General features: G+C 43.9%; 1 protein-coding gene across 3 annotated transcripts in view; it reads right to left on the bottom strand.

The window, feature by feature from the left end:
* The window catches only part of grin2ba (glutamate receptor, ionotropic, N-methyl D-aspartate 2B, genome duplicate a), a 122,114-nt gene that overhangs the window by 97,196 nt on the left and 5,472 nt on the right, over positions 1-19,446 (bottom strand). For all 3 annotated transcript variants that reach the window (XM_085784865.1, XM_085784867.1, XM_085784868.1), the window contains 2 exons: positions 16,611-16,749; positions 15,366-15,473 (listed from right to left, as the gene is read on the bottom strand). In XM_085784865.1, coding sequence (XP_085640991.1) covers positions 15,366-15,392 — 27 coding nt within the window. In that variant the 5' untranslated portion in view covers positions 15,393-15,473; positions 16,611-16,749. The remainder of the gene's footprint in view (positions 1-15,365; positions 15,474-16,610; positions 16,750-19,446) is intronic.

Raw genomic sequence — 19,446 nt, 5'->3', positions numbered from 1 at the left:
AATGTACACCGTGGGGCTTATGTACACTGTACTCAAAATTATATAAATTATACAAATACTGTTCACTGATCATGAATGCAAATGAGACGGCTTGTGGAGTTTCCACCGGTGCTGCTGTCTGACAGCACGTTTGATATCAACACTGTCCCCACCTGAGAAACAACAATGCCAACGTGCTGTTCCTGGCCGCCGAGCAGCGCAGCGAGCCCTCACAACCTTCCAAGAGCGCCAGAGCCCCGGACTCACTCGGCTAATTTACAGGGCAGACAGAGTCACAATGTGAAGCACTTTCTCATCGTTCCCGGAGACGCAGCAGCTGTTGAACGCCTGCAGCTGTTTGATGATGTCCCGGTCCTGCAGCGGACGCCAGCGTAATGCATTATCAACTTGTTCGTCCACACGCTTCTTTCAAGCCACGGGTCATAACAGAGTAAAAACAGTTTTGTCTAGGATCAGGTGGCATGAGCGTGTGTGTTTGTGTGTTGTGTGTCCAGGTTGCGTGTCTTTGTAGTCATGCATGTTGGTTAATAACCCTTCTCCATCTACCATCAGCTGTTTATTTTTGCATATCGAGTCTCCCATAGACACAAAGACACTTAAACACTTCAGATTGACAAATGTGTTTTGACAACACTCAGGGAGATAAGCACTCGGTCTCTAGGATCTCTCCCAGGGACACGTTTCTATTTACACCTACTCTGCCTCACAGAAGAGACGCTTAATCTTCTCCATGATTTGTGGCTTCAGCACCGAAATCCCTCTCTCCACTCTGTTCCTTTTTTCTCCTCCATCCTCACTTTTCTTTCTAGCTCCCCTCTCCCTTCTGCCGCGTTTTATCTACTTGCTGTCTCTCCTCAGCTGCCTTGCATCAGCATTAGTGCTTCAGTCCATGTGTCATTGTGAAAGACCTCTACGGGAGCGTTTATATGCGCGGTGTTATGCAGCAGACTGCATTGTCTACTCAAAGGTAAAGCTAGGTACGGTGCATTGAGTGACCCCCCCGTGCCAATAACGGCGCTGTAATCACTTTAAATGTGTTTTATTGTCAGCTTTTCACAGATTAGAGCAGCAATAATCTGTCCTGCTCCATCCATCTCATTCCAAGCTGTTATTTTTGGCACCGGGATTCTGCCTTTTTGGATTAGTAGGTGTGCACGAGTTTTGTTTGTTTGTTTGTTTGTTTGTTTGTTTGTTTGTTTTTCTTTGTCGGGGCCGAGTGTGCTCATGTGTGTTCACGGTTTTATAGAAATGTATCAGCGCCGCTCCATTGTGGGAGAAAATAATCTGTGGTGGATGTGGCGCAGGACGTGTTTCTTAAAAGGGAGATACTGGAACACAGCGAGGCCGCGTGCTCAGAATCTGCCTCTCTGAGTGGAAATCAACATCTCATGGTTACGCTTGGATAAATCAAAACCCCTATCCCTGAAATATGCTTAAGCAAGAACATGGCCTAATCCACCCCTGTACTGTGTCTGCTGTGTCCGCCAGTACAATGCACACATCACTAACCCTGCCAATGGAAGACGACAAAGGAGAAAAATCACATTTTTCAGTTCATTTTTAAGGAACTTCAAATCTGTGTCTTTTTTTGTTCCACGTGTTATCCACCATATCATCTATTGTTCGGCCATATCTTGATTATGTAGTAAGCTCTAATCAAAACCGTCATGTCAGCATGTAATAACGAAAACGTGATATAAAAAAAAAAAAACGCCCACCCATTATCTTTTACAGACCCTTCTAATTCCCGCCACCTCAGCTAGCTCACTATCTCCTCGCTCTCCCCTGAGGCTGAATATTGACTGATGACTTTAATTTTCAGCTATCAATTCTGTTGCTAATTTTACACATTTCAATTAACTCCAAGTATTCTTGCACGGGGACCTGCTATGATTAGAAGCATGCATGGGGATGGATTCCACTATCCAAGCCTTGATGCCGCCATTTTCGCTGCTTTTCAATACAACAGAGGCCACACATGTCTCCGGCGTTTCTTCCGGTGCTGTTTTTTCGCATGATCATCACAATTTTCTTGCAGACGTAAGGCTGTCACGGCTGTCTCTCCTGCAGTCCTCTTAGGCTGGTGTGCCGAGCTCCTCTCTCTCTCCCTCTCTCCGCAACGGGATGATGATGAGACTCCCCACGGGGATAATGACATCTAAGAGCGTCTCTCAAACGGATGTCCCCCGGATTTAATCCCACCAAACGCTCAGCCGTGAGAGGGGGAAGACGCCTACCCCGCCGGAGAAGAACAGGAGCACTGCGCACCGACGTGGACGGATGGGGCCAGGTTTGCCAGTTCAACAGGCAGCAGCCAGTGAGATTTGCCAAAAAAAATAAGACAGTTAGTCAGTCTGCCTGGCTCAGCGGCAGACATCCAGCAGGAACAGAGCGCAGACAGGAACAAACAACATTGCCACAGGTGAAAACCTAAGCATTGTGGGTGGCACTGGAGTAAAAACCGGTCTCTGCGAAGCTAAGACAGCTTTTCTAATCGAGAACAGTATGGCAGGATGTCTACTGCAGACACACTAGAGATAAAATGCCTCGGTGAAGCCGGATGGTATGTTCTCTGTGAGATAATATACCATCCTCCTGGATAAAAAGCTGCTTTTCAAAGCACCTGCTACTAGTCAAGACATTCTTCTTTGCCCGCTCCCATCCAACAACAAGGTCAGCACAAGTGGTCAGCTGCATGTTAACAACCCTGAAGCCTGTACAGATTCAGCGTGTTGCTCAAGGACACTTCTGCAGGTCAGACACTCAGTAAAGGACAGTGCAACACCTCCGTCACTTCAGTTTAAGGCCCTGAGCTTTGGTGTAGAATAGTTTAGTGATAAACTATGGGGCCGACATAAAACAGGAATAAACTGTCTCAGCTAACAGCTGATATTATAATATCATAATCAATAGTTGCATCTTTCTAAAAATGAATGTAAAATCTGAAATACATAAAATAAGGAATAGATGGACTGCACTTACAGAGCTATCAACCACCTAAAATCCTCAAGCTGCATTCACCTTTTCACATGTCACACTCATTAGCATTTGCATTGTAAACTGATTGAACAGCCATCAGTGGTGATGTGGAGCTTCAGTATCATCCCCGAGGAAGCTTCAATACATGGACTTGGACATGAGGAGCTGGGAATCAAACTACCAACATGGGATTGGTAGAGGACCCACTGTAACCCACTGGTCCACAGCAAATGAAGTTAATAGCTAAACTAACTTGCAGTCACATGGACAGCGTCTGGCATCGCAGACGTATGAAGACAACCCCGCACACAGCTCGGTGACGCACAAACCACAAACTTCTAATTATTCATGGATGCAAATACAAACCAAATGATAGCTCTGACGACCGAGAGCATGTGTAAAAGATGATCCGACTCCAGCTCAGGTCAGGAGACCTCCGGAGCCTTCTCTGCTGCCTGCCTGTCGCCATGACTACCAGGAGGACTCCATTTGCAGCGCTGCAGTCAGCAGAGTGAATCGCTCCAGTACATTCAATTAGCAACCCATTATCATTCATGAGTTTGTTTGTGCAAAGCTGTAAGATTGAATTCCAGTTAGTCCTTCCTCCTCGCACTCGCCTGCTGATATAATGTAAAGGGAGGCGGAGGTGACAGCGCCACGGTGGCAGCCCTGCGCTCCATCCCAGCTCCGCCGCCGTCGCCGCGCTCCATTGGGCTAATTTCTGCTTCATCGAGGCCTTGGCTCATCCCCATATCTCCCTGGGACGGTTTTAGTTGTACTTGCAAGACATGCAAAGGTCATAAATTAGTAATAGAGCCCCTTGAAGGAGACATGTTGTTAAGCTTCAACCTGGTGGTACTCCTAAGAGGAGCTTTTAAGACTCACTGTTTTGCATATAAATATATTCATAGATTTGGGTTTTATTTATTTCATTTGACAGCACAGTGCAGCCGCTGTCGCTACCCTTTGACGGCAGAGGGAAGAAAAGCAGAGCTGCTCCTTCTCCTCCCTGAGCTGCTGCTGTTGCAGTCTCTGTCCTCATGAATGGCACAAGGAAGAAAAAAAAAACAGGAGCTATTTCCATTGTTTATCTCACTCACCGCAACATGACCAGTGGACTAAAGCTTGCTCTTGTTAGCGTCATAACAACGACTGCGCTCTCCGCTCTGCTTTGATAGGATCATCCAACCCAACAACAACATGTTTCACTTGTTGCGACACAATTAAAGGAGTGCTAGCGTGTTGTAAACAGGGCCCGCTGGCCTTGCAGCTTTAGCGCTGTGTTTCTGTAACTCCTGGCTGTTTTGTGTGATATAATGGTGTTGACCCCAGTGGCGCCAGACCCTCCATATAGAGTTATTATATTTATGCAACCCGCTAAGCTCCTCAACTATTTCACAATGCTGTCAGCCTTCAGTAGCAGTGCATGGCCGAGGCCTGCTGCAGCCATTCTCAATTTCTGGTGGAAAATTGAGCAGCAAGCAATGAGAGGGAAAGAAAAAGAGAGGGGGGGGGGTAGGCAGACAGAATGAGACAGAGAGAGTAAGAGTCAGAGGGGGAGAAGGAGTGAGCCCTGTATATTTTATTCATTGGCAGCAGAGTACAATTCATAATCAGGGCAGACTGATTCACAGTTTTAATTAAAAAGTAGCCTTATAGCGCCGGTGGTAACATCTTGATTTATGAAGACCCAACCACAGGCTCCCATCCACCAGAGAGAGTGAGTCCACCGTAGAGGAGGAGGGCCACAGAGAGGAGCGGAGGGAGTGCTGCTAACACTCATGAGGCGAGGAAGTGTCTCGTTTCTCACAGCAAGGTGGTTGGCACTTTGGGCATATAACTCAGTGCGAGTGCGTCGGAGGGTGTGTGTGTGTGAGAGACAAGCATATGCACAGGTCTGTCTACTACGAACCTGACGGATATCAACACGGCCGATGTCACAAGTTGATTTCAGTATCGGCATTAAATTAAAGATTAAATTGCAGTATAGATGTTTGAGGTCATTTAGAAAAAAGTGTAATAACAACTCTTTAGCAGCCATATTTATATATGGCTATTATTTATGTTACATGTTTATGGTCATGAAACATGTTTATGGTCATGAAACATGTTTTTGCCTATGAATTCTTGTTATATCATACAGCAGAAAAACACAAATTTGGATCCCAGCACATGTGCAGCCTCAGTGGGCCTCCTTCCACTTTTAACAATTATTTCTTAGCCTATATAAATAAGGGTCCTTTTAAGTTTCACATGTCCTCTCTCAGTCTTCTCTGTGGAGCTCTGGCAACAACAGGTTGATGTCAGCCAATCAGAGTAGAGGAGGCTCTGAGCCTCTCGTCCAATTGGTTGACTGTTTTCCGAGTGGTTGAATAAAAATATAACAGAATTAAGGTAAAAACATACAGTGAAAACAAATCTTGCAAAGTTCGATGATGGGCCCAGGTGGGCGGGGCTTAGGGCATGAGAGTGGCAGCTGTTTTGTTGTGACATCACAAAGTTACAGCAGTCCTGGTGGCGGGTTTTAAGGTTCAATGTCTAAACCATAGACTGTATGGTCTAAAAACACAGGCAGTGTGCATTTCTCTGTGGACTGAGGCTTTGATACTTTCACATCATTAATACAGGAGCTAGACCTGTTTTAATTATAATGAGGGAATGTAGTTTATATTTGTATAAAGTACTTTACTTTAGTAAACACATGAATCCTAGTGTGTGACACTGAGGTTATACAGCGTTATATTTCTGTCACTGTTTGTGAAATCATCATTGCCTGTTTTGAGTCAGGACCGGGGGGGGGGGGATCTCAGTCTGGTACTTACACTCAGAGAACATTACTGATTACACATGCGGGATGGCACATCTCAAGGGGCTATCCTGTAAAATAAAGTCAATAAAGACATGCGACTTGCCTGACTTTCTGTCATGTTTTATTTTTTACCACTAAGGTGAATTAGTTTCCATTAAGGCTTAGCCCAGTCTGTTACACCACACAACAGTATAATACAATTGAACATATAGCTGCTTCAGCAACAGAAGGCAATGCTACTAACCCATTTTAATATTAGCTGGCTGGTCACATTAATATCATTACATCAACCGAAACACTGTGCGAAATATGTGTTGTGGACAGCTGTTGTAGACATGATGGCAGGAGGTGGGTCCCTGAGAGGCTCTAATGTTGTTATAGAAACAATTAAAAGTTGACTTTTTTGCTTGTCATAACTGCAGATAAAGTATATTTTTAGTTGTAGGTTTTTGAGGCTCTGCTCAGTATTGAAGCCTTGGTTCAATGCTCCCCCTATATATCCAGATCAGTATCAGCCTCAAACATCCAGGATGAGTCAGAGCCCGGTCTGCGAGTATGTGAGCACTTCATGATGCATGCCTCTGACCTTACACACTATGGATAACAAAAACAACACATGGAAATGTATTTATGGAAAAATACTTAGATAGGTGGTGGTAGCTATAGATGGAGGCTGTAGAATAAAAAGCCTTCTGGAAAATGGCCAGTGCTGCAAATTTAACCAGGGCCTGTAGAATTTGTGTTGGTCTGACAGTAATGTTAAGTTTATGTCAGCCCCTCAATTTAAATCACCGTCATAACAGAATCCCCTGATACAGAGAGATTTTAATTAAAAAACTGAGAGTGAGAGAGAGCGAGAGAAAAAAGAGAGTGAGGGAAAGATGGACCATTAGATGAGAAAGATGATGCAGAATGAGAGAGGAGAACACAGAAAAGAAACAGGAGGGGAGGAAAGAGATAAGTGGAAAGTCAAAGCTCGTGCTGCACCGGAGTGAAAACTGAAAAGCATAGTGTGTCTCTACGTTCCTTATGCTTGCGTTTATTTTCAATGGCTCACTGCAGTGTTCTAGGACTTCACTCTGTGTGTGTGTGTGTGTGTGTGCGCGTGCACATGCATCTGTGCATTTGTTTTTGCTTCCTTCTATGCTCTCCCATTCGTCACTCTGGCTGATTGATTTTTTCTAAGGTCTGGCTCACTCACAATCAGGCCAGAAACCACAGTTAAAGTACATACAAGCTCAAACACACACACACGCGCACACTGACATGTGCACTGACCCACCTCGTACTCTTGCACACATACACACAGTGGCGAAGGCTGCATCAATTTGAATGATGCATACACATATTATGAAATAATCCATTTATGTATAAGGCACACAAGGCCTCAGTGTAAAGTAATGAACATGCAGACACTGCTGCTCAACCTGAACCATTTGCGCATATCCACACCGCCTCCTCAATTACACAACTGATCTGTCACAAAAGACACACACTCACAGAAAGGTACAGCAAAACACAGCTTGGAAAGCAAGTAGATACCACTGCTGTAAAGCATTATAATTAATGGAGGCTCTCCCCACTCTCAGCGCTCATCAAGAATTATAAGAATCCAAAAAGCTAGATACGGCCAGATGTGTATCTACACCACACCGTCAGCAGTGTGTAGCTGCCTGCAACTATGTAAAATCACTAAAGATAAAAGTCTTTAGCAAAGAGTCACCTTTAAGTCTCGTCATATCGTCAGTCTTTCTCTCGCTCTTTTCCCCCTTTTCACACATACACACAGACTAGAGAACACAGTATGTAGATGAGAACCAACACTCCACTGTGCAGCTGAGGAGACAGTATCTTATGTCAGCCTCAGGCTTCCCCTACTTCATAATAGATATCAGATACTTGGGCAGTAGATCCAGATAATGTCAGAGGGCAATTTTGTCACGACAGATTTGATAATTCCAGTGGACTTATAATGAAATCTTATATATGATTATCCTGGTGTCAACACAGAGCTCGCCCTTTACAAATCAGAAAAGCCAATTTCCCCATATTTGAAAGTTTAAATATGAGACTTTTCAGCTTCCATTAACAGCAGTGGTCTCTATTATGCAGACATCACCAGTGCTTTGTTTTACTATTCACCACTGAAAATGTCACAGTGTAAAATGAACATCACCAAAAAACCTGCTGCTTCTGTGCAGGAAGTCATATCTAGTAGAATCTACATGTTTATATACAGTAACAACACTCAACCTCGTCAAATCTAGATTTTCTTTTTTATTCACACACGGGTGTATATGTCATTTTTTGGCAAATTAAGTCTCTTCCTCGTTGCCTCCATCACCTGCCCCATGTTGCCTTCGGCACGCAGAGTTTTAGAATGGGACCTGTCAATCATGACCGCATTTCCATAAACTGCAACCGCTATCAACATTTATGATCAAAACTGCCACTTGTAACACAAGCTGTGCAGCTAAGATAAAGCTCTGGAAGGATTTATAGTTATAATTACAACGTGTGAGAGCCCTGCGAGGCCAAACAGCTTGAATCCTCTGTTCTGTGCACGGGTCTGTGGATTAATATGGACCATAGACGTCCTATAGACCTACTAGCCTGGGACATTTTAAGGCCGATTGCCTCTCTACCCTCCACTGACTCTTATGATACTGTTAACTATGTGTTTAATGGAGCATCTCGGTGACCTGGCATAATGTCGTGCATCATGTATTTGCAACTTTACCCTGCGTCTTTCTCAGGTCAGCTATGTTTGTCAACTGTGTGGCCAGTGAAGAAATTGGAGTTTATAATAGTTTTAAGTGTAATATCTTGTGGATTCAATAAAAAAAAAGCTTAGAGAACTTCTTATTTTGAGTAAATCTACTTGTTTTCAAGCTGCTCTAAGTCCCATTGATCATCAAAGATTCAGTATGAGAATTCGACTACCACTCACAGCCAATCTCTCTCTCCCCTTTCTCTCTCTCTCTCTCTCTTACACACACACACACACACACACACACACACACACACACATATAGGCCTACACACTTCCTTAATGAGGGTGCTATCAGGGTCTGGCTGTGTGAGCGTGTTCTAATTGTCTCGTCTTTTGAGGTGGCACATTCTTGAGCCAAGGTTTAATTTAACACCCGGTCCTCCTCTCGTGTTGCTGTTATTTACACCCCGCCCCATCGCCGCCACACATGCACACACTTACGCCCCCGGACTCGCCCCTCCAAAAGTATTCCTGCACGCTGCACCGTCACCCCTTTTCTCACACCCACGCCGCTGCTCACTCTGCGCCCTCTCATCTTTCCCTTATTGCTCCATCACACAAACAACACCCCATCTCTGCTCATGGTAAATTAATTGCCAAGCTGTTGTCATGTGACACCGACTGTATTAGAAACTGTGCGCACTCATCCCCTCGATATTCTGTTCGCCACAAACAATACACCTCTGAAACAAAAGTCCAAAGTGTTTAGCACCTCTGAGTATTTGATAACTGAGATGTTTCAGCTGACTGGTTGTCAGGGACCGTTTCAGAAACACACAGGTCACGATGCTCGTTCTTTACACAGGAGACCAGAATTTACAAATAATATTATAATGTGTGCAAATGATTTGTTTCTTTTCCCCAGAATTAAAATACCTGAAATTTAAAGCAGCTGTGATGATAATTCTGATCAAAATGACATGTGACAGTCATGTGACACATCAATGTGAGGGAGATACCTGAAATACACCTGAATCTGCAGCTGCCATCAGTGTTTGTAATGAGTTTTATCTCAGTACTTTTCTGTTTTGGTGCACTGGTTCACTCTCATTGCTCTGATAACGTCGCTTTAGCTTTAAAAACTAACATACAAATGAATTGTTTGCCAGGGAGTTTACTGTGTAAACTGAAAAAGTGTTAAAACAAGTCAATGTTCGATCATAACTTGACCAAAAAAAGTGACCAAAAAAGGCATTATTACAGGTTTAACAAAACGAGGTATCTCACATGTTGTCACCCAAAGTACAGTCCCAGATCCAGTCTGTATCTGCAAAAGTCTATCAGTGCATGGGGCGATTGTCAGTTTTGCTTTCTAAGTTTAAGTTTGGAAAAACAACTGATGAGGGAAACAAACAGTTGCACTGGCAAAAGGAAAGTTTCAGAAATATGTGAAGGCTGATCTATACGTTCCTCCAGCATTCTCACAATGGTAGACAGAGACACAAATGACAGCATGTGGACATTGATCCGTAATTAATCCATGAGTTTGAAATCTGCTGTGCAAAGAAATGTTTGCCGGGAGTTTCCACAATTGAACAATCTTACATCGGCGCTTACATCGTTTTCAGTGGTTCTGAATCTCTGGTTCTGGCTTTCAGAAATCAATGCGAGATGCAAACAGGAACAATCGACTGAATACACAGAAGAGGTTAAATGGCTGAATGAGAGCTGCATCGTCTTCAGGTGCATTGAGTTTAATCAGTCAGACTTTGACAAACCTATTATGTTTGTGTGCCTTACAATAGCTCACATCACAATCTCTCTCCTCTTTCTTTTGTCCGTCTGCCAAGTAGGAAGTATTAAACCATCTTTCTGTTCTATACCAGATGCACTGGCACATATGAACTACTCTCTTCTTCCCTCCCCCTCTCCCTCCCTCCCTGTTTCCCTCTCTCTGCGGCTTCGCTGCCACATATCACACATTTTGACAGTATGTGGATGAGGTCCCTCAGGGAGGCAACAGCTCCCTATTGGGACTTCTTCCGCTACACTCCTGGCGGGCATTTTCCTTAACATAACACAATCAATAACTTTTAATGTTATCTACTGGCAAACAGAGTCAGAGGGAGAAGCAGCGGGAGGCTTTAGGGACAGACTGAGGCTGAGGCTGTGAGGCTGTGAGGCTGTGGGCAGGGCAGAGCTGGCTGTGGACTTTGCCTTGCTTTGCCGGGGCCACTGAAGCGAGGGGAGCATTAGCTATGACATTTCAACAGCAGCAGGGCCAGGAGACGCTGCCCCGCGCCCCAGTTATCTCCTGCTCTGCTCGCCGGAGAAAGCGCGCACAGGGATGGTCGAGGGTCACTGCCCATGCTTGACCATTTCATCTTTGCAACATCACAAAAAGGCTTTTAGAGATTTTTGTGTACATGTTTGTGTGGCTCAGGTGATGATGCGCCATCATCCAGTCTCATAGTGAGGGGGGGGGGGGTTGCTCGCTCCTGGTAGAACAGTGTATCAGGGAAAGCAATCCTTCCTCTGGTATGGGCTGATTTATTGTCCAGCGCAGCTTCCATAATGGGAAAGAAAAACGTAGCTTAGCAGAGCGGAGATGAACAAAAAGAAGTTTAAATAGCGTTACTTAGTTGCAGCTTCTATACAACGAGACATTAATCAAATTCTGCGAGTATAACATTTATCATGTGTTGTGACAGAAACGTTATTATTCCGAATTAAAGCTGGATCGGAGGAGGTGCCCTTAGATCAATGATGACACCAAGTCACTGTATGTTGTAGAGCGTTATGTAAAACCTGTACTCAGTCTACTGAACAACACAAGTGCACTGCCCTGCTCATTGTACAGCGTTATACTCTTTTACAGTACAATTGCAGACTGAGTTTGTTTTATCATTCAACCGCAATCATCCTTCCTCGCTGCTCCACAGCAAAACCCCCTGACTCTCTGCATTGTGAGTCCTCCAGGCATCGGCTCAAGTGATTCCTGTCGATCGCAACTGCGCAAAAGATGCTGACCTGTAGCGTATACGCACCCCGTAACAAATCATTCACCGGCTCCAACAACAACAACACACCTCCTCATGAAGCAACAAAACATGTCAGCCGATGTCGAGTGCAGGGCTGCTCACGTATCTTGTGCAGATATGTGCATACTGTGTACATTTTCTACACCGTGGCATTAACACAAACAGCCAGCCACGAGAATAAACAATGGTGGAATGCACGTGGTATGCACAGATACGCGTTAATCCATCTAGGACTGTCACTAACAATTATTTTCATTATTGATTATTCTCTATCTTTACAATGAATCGATTACTGGTTTGGCCTGGGGGGCAGGCATGGAGGTAGAGAGGTGATGCAAACTGCCTGTGTGAGATGAGAGAGACAGGTTTAGTCTCCTGTTGTAAAAACAACATTTAGTCCTTGTTGTTTGGTCCGCTGATCAAATCAGATGACACTTACATGATGCACGTACACATCCTTGACTAAATGTGACCTACAAAGATACCAGATATCTTCCAAGGATAGCTCTGTCTCTGATGTCGATGCAAATAAATGTCAAAAAACCCTTAGATCATAGGGAAAAAATACCCTATACTTAGAAGTCCACAGAAGTTTGCCTGAGAATCATCAAGTTTTTCTTCAGTATCAGTGAAACCAGTGGTAGCTGTCTGAACATCCATGGGTACACTGGGGGAGGAGCTGCTGATACCTAACTTGGCATACTTTGATAGTGTTAATTTGCCAAAATGTAAATAAATGCTAATTTTAAAAAAGCAAGGTCCCAAGCTCTAGGGCAACGATAAATGTCCCGTTGATAAGGAGGAGGGTGGAGGGGGTGTTATCATAATTTAGTCTGACGGAGGCCCACAAGTGAGCTCGCAAAGATTTTGAAGGTCACTAAATTGTGAGACATGCTTCACATTTCTCCACACAACAGAACAGGGCGGTGCCTTGCAGATTGCTTTGCTTTCCTTTGCTCAACCACATTCACTTTACAATCACGGTCAACGGCAAAGCTGCAGTTTTGGGAAGCTGGACATTCTCCCATGGCTTCATTTGTCAATTTAAAAATCGCTTGTCAATTAAATTCCTGTTGATCAACTAGTTGTCTCAGCAGTGGATCTGTCCAACAACTGGAGCCCAAACCCTGACGACACCTGGAGCCTCCTCACAGCAGCATCTGAGGACGTGCCAGAAAATAACAGATGCCACCAAAGCAAATGTTGGAAGTGCAGCGCTCAGCTAATGATTGGATCTGCGGGCCGTTTTCCAGGTGACTTATGTTACTGCTCCGCTGGTGGAGACAAGGATGAGTGACGCTGTATTGATCTGCTGTTTTGCAATGCAATCGATGCCACCACACAGATCTTAGCTGTGTTTTCGGGTTATGCTAACAACCACGTGATCCTGCTGCGGCTCAGATTCAATTAATATTAACTGATAGCATTGCTCTGCAATAAATAACCACCTCGTATGATTGTGCTGCATCGTGCGAGTTTATTCAATTACGAGATAATTGCACATCATTGGAGCCTGGGCTGAACAATATGATTGGATTCATTACAAAGAGAAACGTGCCGGGGTGCGTTTGTCGTGACTTCAAAGTTTCTCCCAGTAAGACTGAGGGGTATTGACATGTGCTCACACGTCGCTGTGTGATTTTGCATATGGTGACCAAACACAATAGACACGATTGTCTTCCAGAGGAAACGCACAGCTGCACTCTTTCTGTCCTCTACTCCACGTCTCTAGAAACAACTACCGAAACACTTCCTCTCTCCCGTTTCTTTTCTCCTGTCCTTTTCTCCATCAAAAGCCTACTAACTCCCCGGCTCTTGAGTTTGCTCTAATTTAGGAAGTCACAGTCGAAGAAAAGAAGAGGAAAAAAACCTTTTTACTTAAGTTTTAAAAAAAGCATAAAAGAAGAATGATGTCAATTATGGATATTCTCCCAAAATGAGCACATAAGTAGACGAGTCTATTCAGCAGAAGAATGCAACACCTGACTTTAAAAAAAACACTATTAGAGGACATACAGTATATACCCAAGAGGTGCTCATTTATCTCCCTGTTACGCTTCAATACAGATGCCTGCCATTAATTACACTCAGTACATCAGCAGGGGGCAGACAGGTGATCCTAAATTATTTCATAACTATATTTCACACATCAAAGATTGTGGCCTCAATATATTCCACTACATTTGTGCGTTGGCTATGAATGATGACATGGAGTCTAAATAAGAGTCTGCTGTTAATTGGATTTGGGAGGGGGAAATGAATGAAAGGCAACGCTTCACTTAATTAATAGTACTGAGTGGTAGTGATATAATGAGGGGCTAAAATCCCATTTAGGTTAGGTACACAGGGGTTGGAGATAAAGCTTTAAAAAAAAAAAAAACTCATGAGACATTATTATTCTAATATGTCCTCATTTTCAGCATTGTTCCAGCCAGTGCCTTTTCTAAATAGTTTATGTAAAAGCAGGAAGCCAGCCGGACGTAATAATAAGCTTAACAGACTAATAATTGGTAACTGTAAGAATGAATATGAATGCTCTCTCTTGTTTCTTTGTTTTTTTCCAAAGACGGCTGGGCAGCGTTGTTAATGAGATTCACCATGCTAATTCATATATATGGTAATGTTTAATGACGTAAGGCAATAGTAGACAGTATCTGCAGCGTCAGCGTTAGCCAAGGCAGCTGTGTGACTTTCAGCTAACGACAGAAGGCCGAGGCTGAGGCACTTCATTACAAAACTGCACTGTCGCTCTGCTGCTGCTGCTGCTGCTGCTGCTGCTGCTGCTGCTGGCTCAGGCTGTGGCTTCAATATAATAGGAGCAACTGTGTAATGGCAGCATTTGTAGTGTGCTCACACAGTGTACGCACAGTCCATCAACCCCCCCTCTCCCCAACAACCATCGTCTCCAAATACACACACAAAAAAAAAGAAACAACAGGAAAAAATGTAGTTTTTCAATCTTGCTCCTCTGCATCGAGGCTCAGTCTCTTAAACGTCACGGCTGATTAATAGTGCATTGGCAGAGAGGGAGGAGGGAGGGGAAGGAGAGGCAGAGAGAGGAAGACAGGGAAGACATGGGAAAAGCGGGAAAAAAAGACTGTGAACAACTTATGAGCAATTAAAAAAAAAAAAGCTTTGCACTAAGGAGTGATGAGATGAATGCAAGAGAAAAAGATGGTGTGTGCTGATATGATAATGGCCTCTCATGGGCCCTTGTGGCAAATGCATTTTCTCTGTGTAATATGGTACCTGGGACAGAGAGAGAGTTATGTCTTCTTTTATCTTATCACACAAAACATAGGCTGCTGTCTTTAGGCTGTTTACATGCATGAACGCAGATGATGAGGGCTGAAACACACAAACACACAAACCCTCACGTCCAAGTGGTCACACACTTGCCGCAAAAATCTCATTCAACAAATCCTTTAATTGCCTGATCAATGCCTGTAGAGCCATGCAAATGAAGCCAATATTCAATAGGGGCTGGGTCGGGTTGAACGTCCACGCGCTGACGCATGCCATTGATCAAAGTGCACACTGTGCTAAAAACCCAGGATTAAACCATTCGTCTGTAAGGCTCCACCTTGAACCATTCTCCTGACCCTCAAGCAAACCTGGCATTAGATACAAACCGAAAAGAAAGTTTAAGACCATCCATCACTGAGCTTTAGGGAAAGGCGCGCATGTAGGGAAGTTGCAGACGCACAAACACGTACAGAGGGAGATAAGGCAGGTTGTTTCAGGGGTTCTCTATCGGGACAACAGGAGGGAACTAACAACAGCTCGGACTACAGAGAGGACCGACGCATCAGTATTGTCTTACCTTGTATTTTGCCAGCCAAAGTCTCATCCCAGCTTCTCAGAAGTAGCATGATGGTGCCGCCTGGGACTCCTCTCTCCCTCTCATAGCCTCAGACTGAGGGAGGCTGAACTGCAATCGCCATGGGAAGAGACAACATGGTTAATGATTGTTCACAATTACCATATCTTAAAAATGTTTCAGTTTCTACTTTGATTGTTTCTTTGTCAGAACAGAGCCACTGTCTACATATACCACACTGAAACTACGCTCCTGTTCAGACTTGGTGTTAACATCCATGTCAGGTACCTATATCACAAGTGGTCAGCTCTAAGTACAGGTGTGAACACACATTGAGAATGTATTTAACACACATGTGGCCACATTTGTTTAGCAGTGTGAATACAAACGCGTCCTGAGCCACATAATTTTATGCCTAATGTCCAATATTTTGCATTCCTCTGGTGTAAATGTTGCTCCATAACATGTATTTGTAGATTTAAGCACCACAAACCATTACAATGTAGTTTTACATGAATGAAGCCTCAGTGTAGCCTCACCTCTGACTGAGTGTTAAAAAAAAACTAGAGCAGAGTTCAAGTTAAACCGAATCCTGACAGGATGGACGGTGGGTCTGACTGGGGGCGGGGCTGGGGTCATGGATGACAGCGGAGACTTTGAGGTGACATCACAAAGTTACAGAAGTCCTGACGGCTGTTTCTAAGGCTCAGTTTCTGAATACAAGCTGAGTGCATTTCTCTGTGGACTGAGGCTTTGATATTTTCACAGTGTCAAAACAGAACCTAGATCTGCTTGATAATCAAAACATATATGGAAATGTACCTTTAAATTATCTAGGACCTTTAATCCCAGGTCTGAACAGAGCCTATGAATCTAAATTTAGAGCCTGTCCTTGCTGACTAATCACCTGGGATAATACCACCTGTCAACATCACGAGTTTAATTAACTCGTGGAAGTAAACTAGTCCCTTATCATTTTCTGGTGTCACTCCACCAGCCAGATTGTTTGCTCTAACCAGCTGCACTTTATCAAATCAACGTTTTAGGCTTCACGATTAATTGAATTACACATCTCTACCACCTCATTAGGTGTGTGGGATTTGCAAATACAGATGTTCATGAATGGAGAGGTGAGATTAAAACTGAGGTGACGTTGCTGAGCATTTATCTCTTTTCCACATTGTAATCCTTTCAGTATTGATTGAGAAAGAGGAAGGTTTGCTTTTTTTTTGGGCACCTGGAACTTACAGCAGTTTTAGGTAAAATCCTCGACAGGTCAAGAGGGTAAAGCAGCAGTTTCGAGGTAATTGTACTCCACAGGAGCAGCTTCACTTCTGTTCCTCCGAAGAGATGTTTGGCGTTGCTTGTTTTTCTGACGTCTGCCAGTCTGTTGTTGCAAAGGGAACAGGGAGGACAGAGGGTTAGAGGCAGGTCACTGGCACTTAGACTCTAATAAAAGCATACTGCACTTTGCAACCTATGACCGGCTCCCCTTAGAATTAATGAGGTAAAATTAAATGAGGGGAATTTAAAATGCATAACTCACTGCTTAAAATGGTTATCTGGATACAGCTTTCTCTGTTATTGTTTACAACCCTAATCCACTGTCAAGGCCATTTCTTCTATAAAAAACAATGTGTCTCTACCCTTAATCTGTTTAAATCCATCTCACAAGTCTCTTTAGTAAACTGTGTGTGCATGTATGTGTGTGCAAGGATAAAACAGTCTGATTTGAGGCCAGTCCAGTGTGATAATTTTTTTTCTCCAAATGTATTGTAATGCTAAATTGTCTTTTCTTCCCCAACAAAAGCACCCAGTATGTGCTAGATCAGAAGAATAACAAATAGCCTCTGTTAATCCTGATTACACATAACTCATATATCATAAACACCCCCTCCACACACACACACACACACACACACACACACAGTATATGAGTATATGACGGCCTAAACTGGAGGGGAGGGGAGCTTGGGCCATAATTTAGGTAAATGAATGATTAATTGAAATATGTTGATGAATAATAAACCAGTCTCTGCGGGGTAACAGATTGTACTCTTCATATTTAATAGAGCAATGGGCCTCACACAGACTCACAAAACACGGACACACACGCCGCAACATGTAATGACAGACAAACACACTCATCACATGTTGGGCTCCACTGGCCACTTCAGTCGACACGTGAAACAAACGGGAGAGTTTAACGTACAGCAGATTAAAACATCAAAGAAGGCCTACACTGCTCACTTGAAAACACCCAGCCTCTTTCAGCTTGTTTCTTAGATTAGACTAACCCCCACAAAAGAGGCCTAAATGTTGCCTCTGTGTACACACAGCGCACTCCCATCCCCTCTCATGGACAGAGTCTGTGTCGATACAAGTCCTCTTAATCAGCTCCGATGAATTATTGAGTAGCCTTTTTATATCAGATCATGACCCGTATTCTGCTCGCTTGAAGTGAATGTGCTGCCAATAATTTTTTTTTTTTTTAAGTCGTCCCACATAAGCTTCCTGTTCGCTCTCTAATGGTTGAACGGGATTCTCTCACACACACACACACACACACATATTGCAGAAGCTTCGGATGGAGCTCTTCAGACTGATACTCATTTAACAAAATGATGGACGAGGTGCTCGTGCAGCGTGGCACATAATGTGAATCCGAGGTGTGAAGTCTGAACTCGCACCACACTGTGGATTTCATCTTGGTGCGTTTTTTTTTTTTTTTTTTGGTTTGACTTCTGATGTGCACACGACCATGCAGCGATGCTTCAGAACACAGCAGTCCCTAGACGGCACCGAGCGGAAGTTAGTTGGAGATAAAATATCTGATGGAGTTTTATTGCTGCTTTCATTAATGCAGATGCTCGGAGCCAGACAGACACAGGAGTTGCATTGTTGTCTCATTAGAGAGCACATGGGGGGAGAGAGAGACAGAGAGAGAATCAGTAGGAAGAGGGGATAGGATTATGAATCTCCTTAGCCCCTGCTGTCTCCTCTCCTGGCCTGTTTATCAATGACGACTGCAAACACTGTGTCTACGAAATCTCTTAAGCTCTGTTTGGAGACTTTTGGCAGACTTCTTTTCCCGCGTAAGCTTCTGGCATCAAACTGACAAGATGCTTAAAATATACCATTAGTGCTATATATAAATAAAATCTGCTGGCAATGTAACCGCACACGTTATTGATCTAGAATGAAGGTGCACGTTAAATTCAGCATTACACTAAAAAACAAACTGGGTGAAACATTAACTGCATTGTGACATTTGGCAGGTACGCTCAGCAAATACACCGAATATGACTCTACTTTCTAAGGTGACGGTCGGTAAAGTGTGTGATTCGTTTGGAAAAAGCTCCAAAAAAATCATCACCACAAATGTAATCCGGCGCTTGACAAAGAGCTGCGTGTGCCACCATCATCGCCAACAAATCACCTCTGTATTTGCATGGAGGCGATGCTCAGCTGTATCCATCTTCCAAACTGTTCATTTGGACAGTGATTGCTCGCTCTACCACCCAGCTATGCTCTAACGGACTGCTGAGAACGCTATCACAATCCTCTGCATAGCACTAGTCAAATCAGCTGTAGCAACTGCAGTTTTCCAGCTAAGTGGGACATAACATTCACATCATTGTCCATTTTCCCACTGCCTCCCTCCAGCCACATGGTCGAGACAATGCTAGAAGTGTGGTTCCTGTGTTCATAAAAAACTGACATGTACAGGTTTTCTGGTCATTACAGTAAAAAGACAGTGGTAAGCCATGTGTCAGGAGGCAGAGTTTGCACCCGAGACGTCCATTTTGCTGCGTGGCAGCTGTGACAGGTTTGACAGACTACCTGGGCTTAAGTGCCCATCTGTAGATAGGCTACAGAGGTCACATGTGTGCCAAGAGCACAGAGCAGAATGGGTAATGGGTCCTGGGTTATGAGACCAGGTCCCAGGTGGATTTCGCAGGTATGGAGCCATAACCTTGACCGTACAGCGTGCGCACACACGCGTAGACACACGCGGTATAAATTCAAACTGCTGTCAGCCAAATGATAGGAAAGTTAATCAGAGAAAAGGGGTCAATTGCTG

This window comes from Trachurus japonicus, chromosome 8, assembly GCF_045865225.1.
Source record: "Trachurus japonicus isolate A0001 chromosome 8, Traja_1.0".
NCBI lineage: Eukaryota > Metazoa > Chordata > Actinopteri > Carangiformes > Carangidae > Trachurus > Trachurus japonicus.
The sequence above is the reverse complement of the archived record's forward strand: the minus strand, read 5'-3'. Positions and strand labels throughout refer to the sequence as shown.